Here is a 19,058-nt window from a genome sequence, read left to right as displayed (position 1 = left end):
ATTGGATCTTTGAAATAAATTTTTATATGCAATCCTGGACTCATTTTACATTGGATAGATCATTTATAAGGAGTGTCTTTGGTGCAATTTTTATTTCCGGCATAATCTGTAAGCGTATCTATTTTATTTAGTTGCATTAGAGTTTATATTATTATTAAGTTGTGTCCTTTATAAATATTTTTGTTAATTTCTATAAATATTTTAATATTCGGACAAGTGGATTGGATCATTATTGCATTTTAAATTTGATAAACATAGATATTGTGAAATATTTAATTGTTTCTGTATTTATGTCTAGTTTGTCTCAATATAACAGGAGTTAAAGCGCATTCTAGACTAGTTTAAAATTGTGTTCATATAATTGATTCATCACATCTAGATTATTAATTTGTTTATATGTTAAGGGCATTGAACTTTATAAAGTTGTATGTTTCAACTTATAATATTGACTCTATTTGCCCATTTAATTAAGCACTGGTCTTTATATTATTCATGATTCATAATCCATATGTTGGCAATTGTTTCATTTCTTTCCTTTGAAGAATTAATATATTCATTCGATGTATTAGTCTATACTTATTCTAATTTTAAAAAACATTCATATATGCATTTATTATTCTCAGTTCATAATTTGTGAGTTTAAAGCTTTCTATAATTCTTGCCATTTTGGAAGCATTCATTATATTCGTATTCTAACCAATCTACTGTAAAGATCTTGGATTTAAGTTGTTGTCCAGGATTAGGTGCACCCGCCTTGGCCTTGCAGAGCCAAAAACTTCGGGGATTTGGATCACATCGATCAGTCCTGTTAAGTTGGCCATAACCGGTTGGATATCCCAGCATTGAGTTGGCAAGACTCGTAGGATTCCAATCTGTGGTTTTGGGAACCAACATGGGTCATTGCACTATCTACTATGAGATCATAGGGAGATTCTACTCCTTGTTTAGGGAGACTCATTCTGTCTCTACCTTCTTCAAGTTCATTGACTTGCATTGCTTGACTCTATCTTCAGGAGGCCTTGAGGCTTTGGGACTATTCAATCCAACATCAATTCCAACCAAGTTAGCATTCTACTCAGCTTATTACCTCTTTCTACTTGATGCTCTCTCAAGCTAGTGGTACCAAGTAGCCCACTTGTGCCCCCTTTTGGCCATACTAGATTTGTGAGAGCTCTTAGGGATTTTACTCAGCAATGGTCATCTTCCTCTTCCAGGGGTCTTCAAGGTTGGTGTGGGGTCTCTTCTTGTTGTATGGCTTATGCTTTGGTTTTGTAATGTCCCCTTTTCTGGGACATTAGAATTGTTAAAGGCGTATTATATATAATATCAAAATTCACTTGGAGAGCATGGACTCAAAATATAAAGGTCAATTTAATATTATAAAGTGGGCAAAAGGACAAGGAGAGATAAGAAGAAAAGCTAGGAGGGAAGTCGAAGAGTCTCAGATGTGAGGATAAAGGAGAAGAGACTCTTTCATTTGGGGATACTTGATTTATTATGCTAGATTTCAGTCCTCTCTTGTGAGAGTATTTGGAAAGCTTTAGCTTTCGGCTAGTATGAGGACGTAGCCCCTCGTGCTGACAGATAGTAGATGCAAACCCATTGCAGGGAGACATCATTTCAGGTGTTTCATATGCGCTTATAAGTTCTTATTCTAATATTCCAATCTGATTTCAATTTTAATTTAAGATTGGATTTGTTACTGTTGGTTATTGTATTGCTGTTTTATAATGCAATAACATATTTTAAGGAGTTATAAGAGTTTGCTGGTTTTATATTACTGGTTTATAACGCATTGTTATATGCTCGAATCTAGAATGTTATTTTGGAAATAAGGGATTATTATCTTGTGGAAAATCTTCTGGTTTTATTGTTGCATCGTATTACATTTGCCTATATTTGAGTTTCGAATATTATATTCAAGAAGAAGTTGGTTAAATATTTGTTGGGATTTCTTAGTAGATGCAAACCTATTGTAGGGAGACATCATTTCAGGTGTTTCATATGCCCTTATAAGTTCTTATTCTAATATTTCAATCTGATTTCAATTTTTATTTAAGATTGGATTTGTTAGTGCTGGTTATTGTATTGCTGTTTTATAATGCAATAACATATTTTAAGGAGTTATAAGAGTTTGCTGGTTTTATATTACTGGTTTCTAACGCATTGTTATATGCTCGAATCTAGAATGTTATTTTGGAAATAAGGGATTATTATCTTGTGGAAAATCTTCTGGTTTTATTGTTGCATCGTATTACATTTGCCTATATTTGAGTTTCGAATATTATATTCAAGAAGAAGCTGGTTAAATATTTGTTGGGATTTCATAGTAGATGCAAACCCATTGCAGGGAGACATCATTTCAGGTGTTTCATATGCGCTTATAAGTTCTTATTCTAATATTCCAATCTGATTTCAATTTTAATTTAAGATTGGATTTGTTAGTGCTGGTTATTGTATTGCTATTTTATAATGCAATAACATATTTTAAGGAGTTATAAGAGTTTGCTGGTTTTATATTACTGGTTTATAACGCATTGTTATATACTCGAATCTAGAATGTTATTTTGGAAATAAGGGATTATTATCTTGTGGAAAATCTTCTGGTTTTATTGTTGCATTGTATTACATTTGCCTATATTTGAGTTTCGAATATTATATTCAAGAAGAAGCTGGTTAAATATTTGTTGGGATTTCTACTGGTTTTCGATTGTGTTCGTAATACATCTGCAATGTTCAATCTGAAATGTACTATTAAAAGGGAAATCGAGGTTGCTATGGGCTGATAGTTTCTTGTTTCTTGCTTTTGGTTGTAGTTGTTTCTCTTCTCGGGTGTCGTTTGGTGTCCCTTCTGTGGGCTGGCCTCTCTTTCTGTTTTGGCACTCCCTTGGACCCTCTTTGTGGTCTTTTATTAGACTAAAATAAATTAATCTTATCTTTATCTATAGAGGTGTATATTAAAATTGCAAAAGTCATAATCCAAATCAAGTCAGTATCCTCAATTTTAGGATGTTGGCTTCCATATATACATTTTTAAGAAAATAATCAAGGATATCTCCTTTAAATGTCATCTCCATAGGTTTCTAGTTCCTCTTCATCTATTTTGAATTGGGTACATCTCTATACCAACATAGTAATAAGTCTGGAAAAGAAGTTAGAGAATTTGGTGTATGCTTATTTCAATTCGTGTTTCATCACAAGACAATGATGGATATAAGAAAGGGTCAACCATTCATTGAGCTGTATGGCCAAAGCTGCCTAACTTGGATTATAATGAGCAAGGGACTTCTACACAAGAGTCAAAGAGTGGAGCTAGTGGAAGTGGCATGCTGCTTCGTCTTAGTTTGATGTTTCCAAGGAAGATGCTGATGTTTTTGGAGAACAGCAATAAGATGATTTGATCTAGTCCTTGTATATATAGATTTAGTATGTCTTCTGAACATATAAATAGTAACCTTACACAAATGCGATTTTGAAATCTCAAACTATCCGTGTTTAATCCTTCACATCATTCTGTTGGGAAAGAGATTATATGTGTTTTTGTCATAAATTATTTTTTTTGATATGTTTATAAGAACTCATCTTCATCATTTTATTTGAGGTTGTTTAGAGAAACAGAAATTCGCCATGTGTACCTCTTTTCAAGAGACGTATTTCTAGACTCATTGCTATTTAGATGTGCCAGTAAGAATTGCGTTGATATTATGGTATAAAAATACATTGGTTGCATACTATGAAAACCACTTAGAGGTACTAGTACTTGTGCTAGTACTTTTCCATTTTGGCTGGAATTTTTTTTTTCTTTGCTAAGAGGTTGCTTTCTAGTTGTTCTAATGATGTGATTATCTATGCTGGAGAAATTTGTTTTATTTCAGAGCCTCATCTTTCTATGAGAGTTGCTGAATCTGGCAGTTATATATGTGTTCTCTCTAATAATTTCTAGTTGTTGTAGGGAGATATCAAGATTGTTCAGGCAAAACCATTACCTCCATTTGAGAGGTGGCTTTTTCGTGAGCGTAGCTATCTCCAATTCTTGGTAGATCAGGTACATAGAGTTTCAAATGTTAAATTATGCTTAATTTTAGCTTTCTTATTTGAAGCATTTTGTGTTTTGCTTGATATTCTACTTTCAATAACTCACTATTTTTCATATAGGCAGCAACTCCTATTTTTATGTGTATTGTCTCCTTTTGGGGTTTTGTCAATTTTCTGCTGTCTGATGCAAAACCATAATCTGAAATGACAAATCAAAATCAAACTAATCAGTATAACCTTTTTATCAAAAATCATCTATAACTGGAAAATAGCTTCAACCTTAAATAGAAAAATAATTCATTTATAGATCATAATAACTCGATGAAAGGTCTGCTTAGTTTCTTATTTGATGTGGACAGCCAACTAATCTTTCTTTGACGTGTAATTACTCCCAGATCTGAGTAGTCAAAGCTCTCATGGATCAAATATCAATGCTTGTATAATTGAAAATAAGTGACAAAAAATTACAAATGCCAACAAACATGTAATATCCCAACCAGATATTTATTCCCCATTTTCTTCACGAATAACTTCCTATGCAATAAAATCCAGCAAATAACCAGCTAATACTCATTCAAAATATGTCAGAATTCATTATTGCATCATAAGTTTAGCAATACAATAACATAATTTATTACAATCTTAAATACAATAGTAACAGTCAGATTGGATAATAAATATGTTATTCCAATCTTAAATACAACAATAATGGTCAGATTGGATAATAAAGATAAAATGAAAGCACAGGACACTTGGTGTGACATATTTCAATGGACAATGGGTTTCCGTCAACTATCTTCCAGCTCAAGGGTTTCCGTTCTCAGGTTGGTTGAAAGCTGAATGCTTCCCAAACATTTCTCCAAGAGAAAAAATGATAAAATCAAAACCATAAACCAAGCATAAGGAACATGAGCCTCTAAAAGTCCTTTCGTAGCCATTGTCGTGTCTCTTCATTTTCCGCTGCATGACTCTTCATATATCTTTTGTGTCTTATTCCACTTTTAATTAATGTCTCCTGTTAATAACAAAGCGGCATAATAAAGTAGACTATTAAATCTTTTGTCATTAAAATAAATATCCTATTGAACTCAGGAAGCCATGTGTAATAGCTTGCCAGATTTCAACAAGACACTCCAAGTTCAATATTGCAAAACAAAAAATACAGACCATTGCTGACGTACTATATTTAGTAAGTATCTGGAAACCCTTCTATCTCAACTCCGATCTATCTGAAATTGAAGATGCCTACTCACACGGATCCCTGCAAAGTCTAGGCTCGCCCATAGGAGCATGGTGAAAAGGGCTAATAGTGCATCAGAGAGTAATGACTAGAAAAAGGGGACATTGTAGTCCTCCCTTCCCAAAGATTGCTTGTCGTCAAACAATTTGTATCTTCTTGCTATGATCAAAATGTCTGGATCTCATATCAAACTCAAGGAAGCTGTTCCACCAAGTCATTGTGCTACTCTAATGCAAATAACATGTCTAGAATTTTGAATCTGCTCTTCAATTCCCCACAACAACAACGCATCAATATACTAATACTAAGATCCTAGATCACTCCACTATATAATCAGCCAAATCAACCTGCCATGTGTTGCTATTATTACGATATTAGATCGTTTCTATTTACTCTCTCTTCCATCTTTTTCTAATGGTCACTCTTTGTAATGTTTCCATAAACTCCTCTTTCTCTCTTTAGAATGTTTCTATTTCTCTCTTTGTTTGTTATAGAAACAGTCTTGTGAATACTTATTCATATATAGGAAGTTTGACAATCCAACTGAGAACCTCCCACCAACTGAAATCACCAATACCACTAAGGTCAAATAAATGTGGGATCTCAACTTTATACCAACCAGTTGCCAGAAATATTACTAACCATGTGACTGATCCTCCTGGGTCGCATAAGAAAAAAGGCCATCCACCTTCCCAGTTGTTTGTAATATCCTGTCACTCCATACTCATAATAGGTGGAATGTCCAAAATATCCAAATGCCACTGTAGACACCTAAAAATGGTCATCACCCCTATCTCCCATTTTTTGTCGTCTTTTGTACCATTGGTCAATTTTAGCTATTTTTGATCAATTTTGAGGGATTATAATTATTTATCATTTATCATTTTCCTCATTTCTTAATTTTAATTAATTGTCATTTTACCTCTAATTTAATTAAATAATGTACACAATTATTTAATGATGTTTTAAACATCATTATGTGCTAATGCCCCTTTTGCATAAATAAACATCATTTATTAATGGTTTATTTGTCTTTTAGTTTGCCTTTAATTTCAAATGTCTTTGTTGTCTTATTCAATTTTTCATTTAAATATTTTATTATGTAAATGGCCTTTTGGTTTTTGGAGGGAATTATACAAATTTGTTTCATAATCAGGCTTTTATCATCAACTCTTGACTCTTCATTCCCTTTTGGCTGTTTGTTTCAGTTTTTTGTGTCTGTTCATTTTCAAGTCTATTTTCTATTTAATGGCCTTCTTTGTCCATTTTTGGCTCACCACATTTCGAGTACTCTCGTGATGTTATCTTGAACTTGCTTTTCAAATCCGTATTATTGGACTTGTCTATAAGAGCAACATCAAATTAGTGAGGAGAAAGAAGAACAATGGAGCACAAATAAAGGGAAGTTTGCATTTTTATGTTTTCATAATTTTATGCAAAAATCTGATTTTAAAGCTTCATCGAGTGATTGGGATAATTTGAATATGATTTAATTGCCTTCTTGTGGTTGTAGGTTTCATATTCTAAGAGCTAATTTTCTCTATCTACAACCACAACACAACCCCGCCAATATGTATCCCAAAATGGTAACTGTACTGAAGAAGCAAGCTAGCAACAATGATGGACATGGCTTCCTCCTGTATGAAGGGAAGTGTACAAACCTATCAACCATCCCACACCTATGCAATAATCGGGAAAGAAAGTCCTCCATAGGTGGGCTAAATGGAGAATAAAATGCATCCCATACAACATGGCTGTAATGTAATGCACTAATCAACTCATCTGGGAATCCTGAAGCAACACTTGGATTCCGTAACTGTCTCTCTATACTATGAGTCATACAATGCACATCCTTGTATGAAAAATTCACACCATCGTGTATATCAAGCTCAACCATCCCATACTGAGTAGACTCTACCCAAGTGCTATCATCATGCTCAAGATTTGTGATGATAGAGTAACCGTACGTACTCAATAAATGTGGTTGAGTCCTAGCTGTATGAGGAGAAGAACCAATCAATGGATACTTATCTATACTGTCCTTTCTCCTTAGACGCTCCTTGGCCATAATGTTGGCCACATCTTCTCTCCAAGGCTGATTTGTAATGACATATGTCCCTCTGTCAAATGTAACAAGACAGTCACCTCCTGGCTGCAATCAGTATTAATATGGGACTCTTGATCAATTTCAAGAGGTGTTACATCATCCAACTCCAATAGTGGATTTTCAAATATCCAATCAGCATTCATCTCAAAAAGTAAGTTACTACGCTTCATCTAATCAACATTATGTTGGCTCAAAGTATTACCATCATAAAGATGAATACCTCATGTCTACTCTCAGTTTAGCCACATAATTAGCTGACCCAAAATATGTGCTATGAATCTTGAAGCCATCAATCAACGGACATGATGCCACAATGGAAGGAGACTCTTTCGAATTCCCAGCTAGATGATCCATAATTGTGTCTTTTTGAGCCTTGTGGTCCTTAAAAATATTGTCAGCTTCATCTAGGCTAAGCTTCCCATATGACTGAGTTTTGTCTTTCTTTTCATCCCCCTCTATATGCTGAAACAAATCTTCCTTTCTTTCTTCCTCAAACTTGCCCCTTCTTAAGAATGGTTTTGATTTTTGCTCAGATTGTTTGATAACATTGTACACCAGACTACAAGCATAAGAAGTGACATGTGTTTGTTTCAAATCAGCCAGTATGGGAGATAAGAGATGTTGAATCATCATCAGTTTCATCAATGATCAAAGACATAATGGATTGCATAAAAGATAAAACACTTTGTTGGTGTCTCTTTTAATAGCAATCAAAAACTAATGGAACATATAAAACATTTAGTCTTTACAACCAAGATCTAACATAATCACACCATCTCTAAGTTTTGCAATTGTTTCCAAAATCTTGTCTATCCTACGAAAGGATAGATTATGGATATTACTCAATCCTTGAAAACTTTCTACGATCAATTGGAATACCTCCTTCATGACTTCCATGTTGTAAGGATCATGTGGCGTTGTTATCCTCATAACATGAACTACACAATTTGTTATTGCGAGTCTTACCTCTCTACGAGGATGTCTTAACACTTCCGACTTAAAGAAAGGAATCATAACAAGAAGGATGTTCACTTGCTTAGTTTTAGAACCTAGCTGGTCTATCATGGATAAATATTTCTCAATTGCATCTAAATCAAAAAGTAATCTATGCTTTGATTGAGACAAACCTGCAAGTTTACTTTCTATGTTGTAGAGCTTTTCTTCAAGGACCGCTTCCTTGTCTTGGACTACTTTTTGGTAGCTGTCTAAACATGTTTATGAATAATTTGTTCCTTGTCCTTTGTGAAATGAATTTATAACAATTTTAATGCCCAAGCTTCCTCTACACACTCAACGCCAATAGTCTTAATGAATATACTTTTCACTCATATGCTCTTTGCTTTATACTTAGGCACATATTTGAATTATATATTTTATTAACTCCCTTTGGCTCCAAAAATGACCTTTTTATCCACATCATGATATTCTAACACACAAGGTCATTGTTTCCTATGCCCAAGATTTAAAACTTTTCAACCTGGTTCCAATGAGCTATGACACTAAGGCGATCGATATACAATACAAGAAAAACTAACAACCTTAGTTTATTTAATTAAATAGTTATCATAATTCACCCTTCTTGCGAAAATGACTACAGAAGCATCAAAATTGGAATCTAACAGTAGGTGAGTGATCCTGATGAAGAAAGGCGATGGATGAACTTGATGGGGTGACTTACTAAATATAGTCGTTGGATGAATTTTCTAGATTCTGGGGCCCTACTTGATGAATTAATGTCCTCTTAGTAACTAACATAGGCCATCCTTGATTCGGCATAATAGGTATCATGCTACTTGCACTAACCTCCATATGCAAAGAAGACTGCCTTTCCTTCCAGCAACATTAAAAGAAAAAAGACTGTCAATTTATGATATATTCTGTTCACTAAGAACTATGCTTCTTCAAACGGGGATGTGGTTGAAAGTGGCATAGTTCACACAAAATAGTACTGGACTTGGAGGCGCACATGCCATTTATAGTTGTGGTATAACTGCTCCTCATGAAACTTTTAATGTGAATTATTGTAAACACCTCTCTGAGGACCATCCATCTATTGTCCTAGTCATAGATAAAGAATCATTCTTGTGGTTTGGACCTGTGCCTGAGCTTCTCATAAGACCCGGCTTGGATCTTCCCAATGCTCAACACAAGTAGGTGGTTAGGCCAAGATAGTTGCTATCAATTTCTGACTGAGCAATGCAATCCCTACCTACTTGGACTTTAGACTCATATCCAAGTTAATTACAATATTCCCTTCTTTTGAATTGTCATAGAAGTCTTCATTATTTAAAAATTCAAATTTCTATTAGTTTCCTTGTAATGATTTTCTAGAATAATTGGGAACAAAAAACAACCTTGCAGAGCACATGACATGTCTAGGCTTAGATGGAAACTATGCAGCTATAGTCTTGAGTGGTTAACTTACATGACACTAGATTTTTTTTTTTTGATGAAATGTCAGGCTCCCTTCGTTCACTTTTCTCAGAGAAGAAGTGAAATATAAAGAACCACACTCAACACATACTACAAATCATGATAAGGAGTTCCCTGCCACGTAGTAGCTTATCCACTAGAAAATAGAAAACTTTGGTATATAATGATGAGAATACACAGCCATATTCTTTTCATCTATTACAATCTTCGTTCAATCACTTGTGTACTGATAATCTGAGGAAAAATGCCCAACGAAGGGAATTGTTGGTCCAGTGTTCAACAATGACACTTGATATTTAGAGAATCACAATAAAGATCAGAGTTCCATCGGCATCCAACAGGGTGAAGATATCACCATTAATAAGTTGCTCTTGGTAGCTTAAATAATTGTTGAATTAGAAGTCATTCTTATGGAATGATAGTTCAGATATCTGCACATTTATTTTTCATACTATTCACAATATACGAAAAATCGAGGATTAAAGAGTATAATTTGAATCAAAAACCGTAGGCACTGGTTCTAACTACTCAACCAACTTCCACCATTTCAATACACAAAAAACCATTAAGTAATACACTTTGTATATTTAATTGCTTATAGTCAGAGAGGTTTGACATGAACTGTTGATGCGGAGAATCAATCGCATCGTCTCAGACTTAAAAACAAAGTTGTCTTACTCTGTGGCCATGAAGATTAAATTGCTTTTCACTAGTAATGTCAAAACTAAAAAAATCATCGGGACCTGCCTAGATGTTAGGCCGATCAAAAGCAAATTCAGATTCATGTTTTCGGAACCATTTGACCCTTGCTGACTTAGCAAAAATGTGGCATCAGATTTTATTGAGTCATGAACAAACAAACCATCGATAGGCATCAATTTTATTGAAAAAAAATATTCTTTGATATATGTATTAGTGTTACCCCGGTGCGGGGAGACGTCTGGGCAAGTTTCGTGTGTGGTAAAAAAAGGGCCTCAATTTGGGAAAGACAGGGGTGCGGTGGTGGGGGAGTGGAGGGGGGAGGGGGGGTTTTGCACAGTGTATATATATATATATATATATATATATATATATATATATATATATATACAATATGACTGAAAATGCTAATTATGAAATGATACTTCAATATACTATATAATATTAACATACCAAATATAGTTGAATACAATGAATAGAGAAAATTGAAATGCAATTCACAAACCATAAGTTCAAACTTGAAACTTCATAACCATTACCAATGACCATTTAACAAATTAACTTAGTTCAAGATGCACGATTCAAAATTCATTGTTCAAATATGATTCTATGAATATCATATATCATTAAGATGCTCATGATGACAATGAATAGCATGAAATAGTGAAATAATAATAATTTATCATAGCCATATCAAAGTGAGTACAATCAACAAAATGACAAAATGTCAATAATGAGAATGGAATCATCTCAAGTGCTCTCTAATCATCCCCTATACCGAAGTCCTCATCACTGGAACTACTAGACTCCTTGTGGGTAAGATCCTGATTCTCTAAAGGAACACCAACTAGCGCTACATTGGCTTCTGCTACATCGTCATCCTCATCAATCTGAGCTGGATCCTTTGGCTCCACATCCCATCGTGTTGCGAGGCTCTCCTTGTACTCGTGTGTCTTGCGATCTTTGAGCTGCAAGTAACCATGTACATCAACCAACTTCTCCGCTCTCTTACAGGTAAGTATGTTCCTCTTAATAGAGTGAATGAAGCCATAGGTGGACCAGTTCCTCTCTATAGCTGAGGAGCTAGACACCTGAGATAACAAAGTTGAAAGTTACATATTACAAGTTACAAACAAATGTTCATACATTTTGTAACAAATGATAAATGGTAAATCAATGATTATTGAATCAGTGAATCATAAATTAAAATTAGTAAAGTAAAACTCTTAAAGTTAAGATTATAAAGGGCTGGAATTAGTAATTAGTATTACAAACTTGAGAAAGCAGTCGGATGGCTAGTGAGGTGATCTTTGACTTCTATGACCCATGACATTTCCACCACAAAATGGGATTCTTTTGTGCCATGGTTTTGAGATCCACCTTTGCAATATCTGAGTATCCTACAAGCTACAAGTTTTAAAGTTTACAACATAATATTAAAATAACTTAAATAAAGTTAGAAGTGAAGTAACAATTAATTATTAAAAGAACTTATAATTATAAAGAGTTTAGAGCATTGAATCGATTTAAGGATTACTTGAAAGACTAGCAAATTTGGACCACTCGGTGCGAATCTCACTAGCAGTCTCAATATCATACATCTTGGCTATGCATCGAAAGAACCCATTCTTTACCTCATCATCCCGAAGTGGTGCGACTCTACCAAGCCTAGGTATGGACCACTTTGGGTTCAATGCATAGGCAGCCATGTGCAAAGGAGTGTTCAACTTCTCCCACCTGTAGTGAATGATAGGCTCAATGTGCTTCGTATAGAATGCTAGAGTGGGGCCTCTCTCACACACAATAGCCTTCATCTGCCCAAGCATGGAATCAATGCACTCATAAACCTCTCCAAAGCTAGGTGAATCTGCATCTCCATATCTAATCACCTGAAACACTGGAGTAATGATGGAGACTGTATTTTGCGTCACTCCAAAACTGATCACTCTTCACTATCTCCTATACCCTACTCTGTTCTGGACTCGGGCCATCAATTCCATTCTTGTGTCATAACCAGGAGTTGCAATGGCTCTTGCAACTTAATCATTCTCTCCAAGAGAATATAATATGATGCGTACCTAGTCTCAACTGGTTTCAGGAATTGCTTCTTTGTGAAGCTTCTGAAAAGTGCATGTGATGTATGGTGATTGCAGATAAACATCTGCACCTCTCTCCCATCATTAACCACCTTTCTAATCCACTCTATTTTCCCCATGTCTTTGAGTGCATTGTTTATGGCATGCACACAACATGGAGTCCACCAAATATGCCTATAGGCTGCCTCAACAAGCCTCCTCGCAGCTTTGCACACATGTGCTGCATCTATCACAACTTGGACCACATTTTGTGGCCCAACTTCCTCAATGGCTTACCTAAGCACATGAAATTGAAAATCAGCATCTTTATGATGCCTTGAACAATTAATTGCCTTCAAAAAGTATTGGCCCTCGGTGCATGTAACCATAATGTTGATGAGTGGACGATGACTAATATCCGTCCACCCATCCATGATAATGCTGCAACCTGAATCCATCCAACATGCTTTCATCTGCTCCATTAAGATCCCAACCTTGTCATAGGCTCTATCCAACACTGTGGTCCTCAACTTCTGGTCACCTGGTGGCAGATATGATGGCTCTCCCTCCTTCACTGCCATGGACATCATCTTCACAAAATAGGGAGATTGAGCCACATGTGTAGAGATGCCATTGGCAAAGAAGAAATCACCAACAACATCATCTAACTGGTCCCTTGCGTGCATGTTAAATAAATGACCAATGGGGTTACTACCACTACGACTTGTAGTTGCTTTCCGTTTTCCCCTACCGCTATCCCCTATTGAACTGTGTGTAGGTGAGGAAAATGATTGTGTAGGTGACATAGTCCCTGCTCTCTGATGCAAGATACGAGTAGATGTATCTTGTTGCCCCTGTAACTGTTGTATATTCTGTACCTGTTGCTTAGCAGACAAAGATCTAGGCATTGGAACATCACTATCATCAGGAATACCCCATAGTTTGTTCACTTCAATTTTGTATTTCACATTCTCAGGATTTGACAAGAATATGCATGGGTTCACGCCATAGCCACTCCAAAAAAGGAGGTGTGAATTAACTCTTGTAATGCTGCCAAACCATTCTGCGCCACATATATTACACTTCCATTTACGTGTGCCACCACTTGAAGGTGTAGGGCGTGTAATTTTCGTAGCAAACTGTTTTAGAGGGGACTTTGAATCATAAGGACCCCTAGCATACTTGGTCAAAATCTCTGAAAGGCAATCAATAGAAGGAACCCCTGGTGCAACATAAGGAGGCTCTTCCTCAGATTGACCACCTACATCAGACCCATGATCACTTCCTTCGGGCTCTGGCTCATAATCAGATGCACTTGCCTCATTAATTTCTATGTCTTCTGCGCTTTAGCCGGATCTAGATGCCATTTATAAAACTGCATTTCACAAAATGAAAATAAAATTATAAAAATGATCATGATACATTTCAGCCCAAGTAAAAATAAGTTATACAAACTAGTTTCAGCCTACTTAAAACTTAAAACTTTGCTATTTAATTTTAGCATTTACTATTTAAAAATATTAAAGAAGGAAGCTAAATACTAAATACGTTATACGTTTCAGCATATGCCATATTGCCATATTTTTATTTAAAAACAATGAGAAAATTAATATAGATAATAAAAATCATAGAACTATCAACTATCAACTATCAACAAGATTCAAGAATGAAATATTCAAAAATTTAAGTTGAAACTTGAAAGTAAAACTAAATACTTAAATTAAAAATTAAAAATTGATTTCTAAAACCAAAAAAAGTTGCAAAATAAAAAAACCCTACCTTGAACTTGAGGAGACACTTGCCAAATCAAATCTTCTTCCTCCTCTTGCTCTTTGTGATCTTGCAATCCCTTGCAAAATCACCCACTAAGCTCTCACAAACTCCTCCAAACTCTTTTTTTCACTTAGCTCTTTGCAGCTCCAAAACAATGAAATGAAATGGTGAAATGAAAATGAGGTCTATTGGTCTTATTAAACCTTCAAATAGACCACATGGGATCCACACCAATTAGGGTTAGCATGCCTAAAAAACAAAAAAAATGCAAAAAAACTTTTTTATTTTTGACTTTTTTGGCCATCTACCTCGAAGCACCCTACGAGCACCCGAGAAGCACCCCGCGAGCATCCAAGCACTCGCTACACACTTGAGCACGACATCCCACCCAGGTGCTCGACTGGTGCGGTGGGGGTGCGACGGTGAAAATTCTCCCTGTGGGGTTACTCGAGTGCGTGATGCATCCGCACTGAGTGCGCCGGGGTTTTGACCAGGTGTGCGCACCTGAGTTACACTGATATGTATTTTCTATGGAATAACATAGTTTTATTTGCATTGATAAGACTCGATAAAATCATCCTCTGTGATAAATTACCAACTCAACGATTCTATCTAAATCCTCTTATTAGGTGATCGTTTTGCAACTGTTGTTTGTTGTCATCCCATTAGAATTTGTGTTGTTTTCATCCTACAAACAAGTTTCATCTTTGATCTACGAATGCAATTTTATTTTTCTAATCCATGATGAATGTCTGCATGAAGACAACAAAGACAAAAAATGGACTTTTGTGTACAGGCGGCAAAAATACATTATCATTGTCAATCAAATTGTAGAAGGAGACAAAGATACTAATGTTGTCGGCGTCAAGACATATATAACTAGTTTTGTAAGTGTTGTGCAGACCATATAACTATATCAAGTGAGGCCACAAGATCTTCACGGGGATTGTTTTACTCCCAAATTTTAATATCAACATGATTAGAGCAAAAATAATAGTCAATAATCATGGATCAAATGGATCTCAACTTTGATATAAATTTGAGATCGTATGCAAGAAATCAGTACAATAGACCTTCTCCACCTGTTGATTACGAATTTAACTCAGTAGTTTGTAACTTGAGCTCCTCACTAGTCTATAACATTGGCGATCTGCAAGAACCATGGCTTTAATACCATGTTAATGTTGATTAGAGCAATGAAGAATTTACTGAATATATGAAATCGAATGCTTTGATTGCACTGATAGATTTTGATACTTTGTCTCCTTTATTCGATCCATATAAGTATTTATACTAAGAGCCACGTAATGAATGGACTTGATTGTTTACTATGTGTCTGTGATGTCCCCTTCTAGTTGACATCTCTCAGTAATTGAGATTAGCCTATTATTGGACCCTCGTAGGCTAATGAGGATGGTTAGAGGGTCTTTTGTAGATTGATTATTCTTTGACTTTTCAAACGGCATCGCAATCAGACAAGTATTTCAAAAGATATTTAAGGTTTAAGTGGCTTAAGCTATTAATTTAAATATTTTTTGTGTTATTATAAAGTTCTAAAGTAACTTTATAATAATAAAGTCACTTTAATTTTATAAAGTGCGTTAAGTGAAAATTAAAAGTGCAATAATATCTTTAATCCCACATTGGCCTGAAAAGTGTTTGAGCTCTCACAAGAAAGGAATAAAAAGGGACTTAAGAACTCATTCTTGGGGCATCCAGAGAATTAATATTGGTTTGATATGAATTTGGGAGAAGAAACCAAGGGTTTCTAATTTCAGTTAGCCGTTTGAGGTGGTGAAATATCCACTGAATTTGGCATTCAGGAGAGCTTCATTCTGGAGTTCTATTTGTGCTCAGAGTAGGAAATAATTGAAGGGTTGAAGAATATTGAAGGACTATTGAGTGCAGACCTGAGGATTCATCTTTGGCAGCCCTTAGTAATCATTTTTTCCCTTGCTGCTATAGTACGTATGAACAATACCGCAATGAATAGTGCCACAATGAACAATAATTCTATACGGCCATGAACAGTAATTCCATACGGCCGTGAACAGTGATTTCATACAGCATGAACAGTGAACAGTGCTGCGTGAACAGTGAATCCGAGTGCAACTCTTTGCCTTCGTCATTGGATATCATTATCAGGGTTTTTTTTGCTACAATTAGTATTTAGTATTGTTGTCTTAGGCATATAATTTTGCTGTTAAAAGTAATAACTCCGAATCATATTTGGCATTGTTGTAGTTATTGGGAATTTAATTCGAAGTTGCAGCAGTAGTTTATTTGTTTTGAAATTTCAGATTATTGTTCATTTTCTTTTGTTCAAAACCCTTGCAAAAACACAAAAAAATTTCAAACATTCAAAACAAAAGAAAGAAAGAAACACAGTTCAGCAGTTGAGCCTATGAAGGGTTCTTACATTGGTATCTGAGCTAAATCTTGCGATCCTGAGGGTTTAGCAATCACATGCAGCCACTTGGGGTTGGCTCTCACTGATTTTACACTCGTAGGCGAGCTTTGTTTGACAGGGAACAAGATTTTGATGGGTAGCTAGACACCATGGGTGACAGGCAAGAGCGTAGCCTACCAAGAGACAATAGGAATGAGGATCAAGAAACAAGGGAATTTTTTAGAGCAATGGTTACAGGACAAGAGCAGATGGCTCAGGCTTTGTAAGCACTCACTACCATGGTTGAGCGAATGAACCCATAGGACAGACGGAATCAGGAGCAAGGGGATAACAGGAGTGCAGTGGGATCACCTAGAGTTCATAGAACTCTTTCCAGGACAGCAGATAGGCCCACACGTCCTACCTTTGTTAGAGAGGAACCAGTACAGGAACCAATGGAGGAAGTTGAGGATGAAACATTTGCCGATATCTTTATGGCTGCAAATGATGAATGAGAATTATTAGTTCCTCAAGTTCGGGAGAGAATGACCTTTGAACACTTTGTAAATCAGAGGAGAGAACATTATAGGTCACTCAGATAGGATAGGAGGCCTAGGGGTCAAAATAGTGAGCTAAAGAGGGTTTCAGGCAAGCTTACTATGCCTACATTTGATGGAAGTGGTAAGATGACAGCTCAAGCTTGGATTCATAAGCTTGACACATTCTTAGCATTGAGGCCAATGACAGAGATTGAAGCTATCAAATACGTCACTTTGCATTTGGAGGGAGTAGCACATGATTGGTGGTACCGTGGGATGGTAACACTTCAGCATAATCAGGTGACATAGTACCAGGACTTCGTAGATAGGTTGGTTGAAAGATTTGACAAGAACAATCTAGAGGTTTACTTCCGAGACTTAGCACAACTGAAACAAATAGGCAACTTGGAGTCTTTCATTGGTGAATTTCAGCGGTTGGAAGTCATGGTGCCAAACATTTTAGAGCGTAAATTGATAGTTCTTTTTATTGAGGGCCTATCCGAACCATTGAGAGGTTGGATAAAGGCATTTGATCCTATTTCTTTACAGGAAGCTATGAAAACGGCAAGAAGAATGGAACATGCAGTCCCAACAAATAAATTTCAGTCCAAAGGAGCATCTTCTAGTAAGGATAACAAACCATTTTATAAAAAACCAGAAATGACTGATTTTAAAAATGATTCTAAAGATAAAACTCCAACACCTTTTGACAGGAAAACATTAAATGATTTGAGGAAGAAAAAACTCTGCTTCTATTGTAAAGGACCTTACGACATGAACCATGACTGTCTTCTTAGAGCAAAGGGCAAAGCTAACAGAGTTATGTGGGCATACTATGAGGAATCAGAATTCGATAATTCAGATCAACAGTCTGATATAGAGGAAGTAGTTGGTGAAAAAGAGGAAGACAAGGCTGAAAACTTGTCTAAAATGAAGTCCCAGGATGGGGAAGGAGATGGGCAACTTAGGGAAACTCGTTTCACTAGTATTAAGCAGGAAGGGTCATTCCGGATGAGAGGAGTACTTGCTGGACAACGAGTTATAACCTTGGTTGATATAGTTGCCACTTATAATTTCATTGATGCTAGGATGGTCGAGAAGCGTGTCATACAAACAGAGGAGTTTGGGGGAATAAGAGTGAGGGTAGCTGATGGCTATGTCCTCAAATGTGGTCGTAAGATCACTGGACTCCCATTGAAAGTTAATAATTATGACTTTAAGGCAGATTTCTATGTTGTGCCTATGGGAGATACAGATATAGTCCTTGGGATGAGTTGGTTGCACGATATTGGTGAATTCACTCTTAACCTCAAGGAGATGGAGATGAGGTTTAAAGTGAATGGGAAGACACATATTCTTAAGGCAATCAGGGACAATGTTCTCAACATGGTCTCTTTCCGGAGGATGGCTAGATTGATTCGACCTGATCAGATAGAGTGGGCAGCAGAGCGCATGTTGATGCCATCACAGGAGGGATAGCAGAAGATTGAATATCCTCCTGATATTCAGAAGCTTATAGTTAAACACTCTAAGGTGTTCAGTGACATTCCACCGGGTAGACCACCGGACAGGGGTATTGAGCACATCATTGAGTTAGAGGAGGGGGCTAAGCCCATCATGATTACACCTTATAGGCATCCGAAAAGGTTGAAGGATGAAATTGAGAAAACTATAAAGGAGTTACTTGCTATGGGCCACATTATACCAAGTAAGTCTCCTTTTGCTTCTTCAGTGGTGTTAGTGAAGAAGAAGGATGAGACATTGAGGA

The 19,058-nt window shown here is 36.0% G+C and overlaps 1 protein-coding gene across 3 annotated transcripts in view; it reads left to right on the top strand.

Moving 5' to 3' along the window:
- The window catches only part of LOC149527842 (uncharacterized), a 197,846-nt gene that overhangs the window by 33,773 nt on the left and 145,015 nt on the right, over positions 1-19,058 (top strand). For 2 of the 3 annotated variants that reach the window (XM_089812075.1, XM_089812073.1), the window contains exon 3: positions 3,953-4,045. The exons of the other annotated variant lie outside the window; for it this stretch is intronic. In XM_089812075.1, coding sequence (XP_089668201.1) covers positions 3,953-4,045 — 93 coding nt within the window. The remainder of the gene's footprint in view (positions 1-3,952; positions 4,046-19,058) is intronic. 3 annotated transcript variants of the gene reach the window in all.

This window comes from Cupressus sempervirens, unplaced genomic scaffold (genome assembly GCF_028749045.1).
Source record: "Cupressus sempervirens isolate cs-2001-9-10 unplaced genomic scaffold, ASM2874904v1 CseChr00s100002_03, whole genome shotgun sequence".
Taxonomy (NCBI): domain Eukaryota; kingdom Viridiplantae; phylum Streptophyta; class Pinopsida; order Cupressales; family Cupressaceae; genus Cupressus; species Cupressus sempervirens.
The sequence above is the reverse complement of the archived record's forward strand: the minus strand, read 5'-3'. Positions and strand labels throughout refer to the sequence as shown.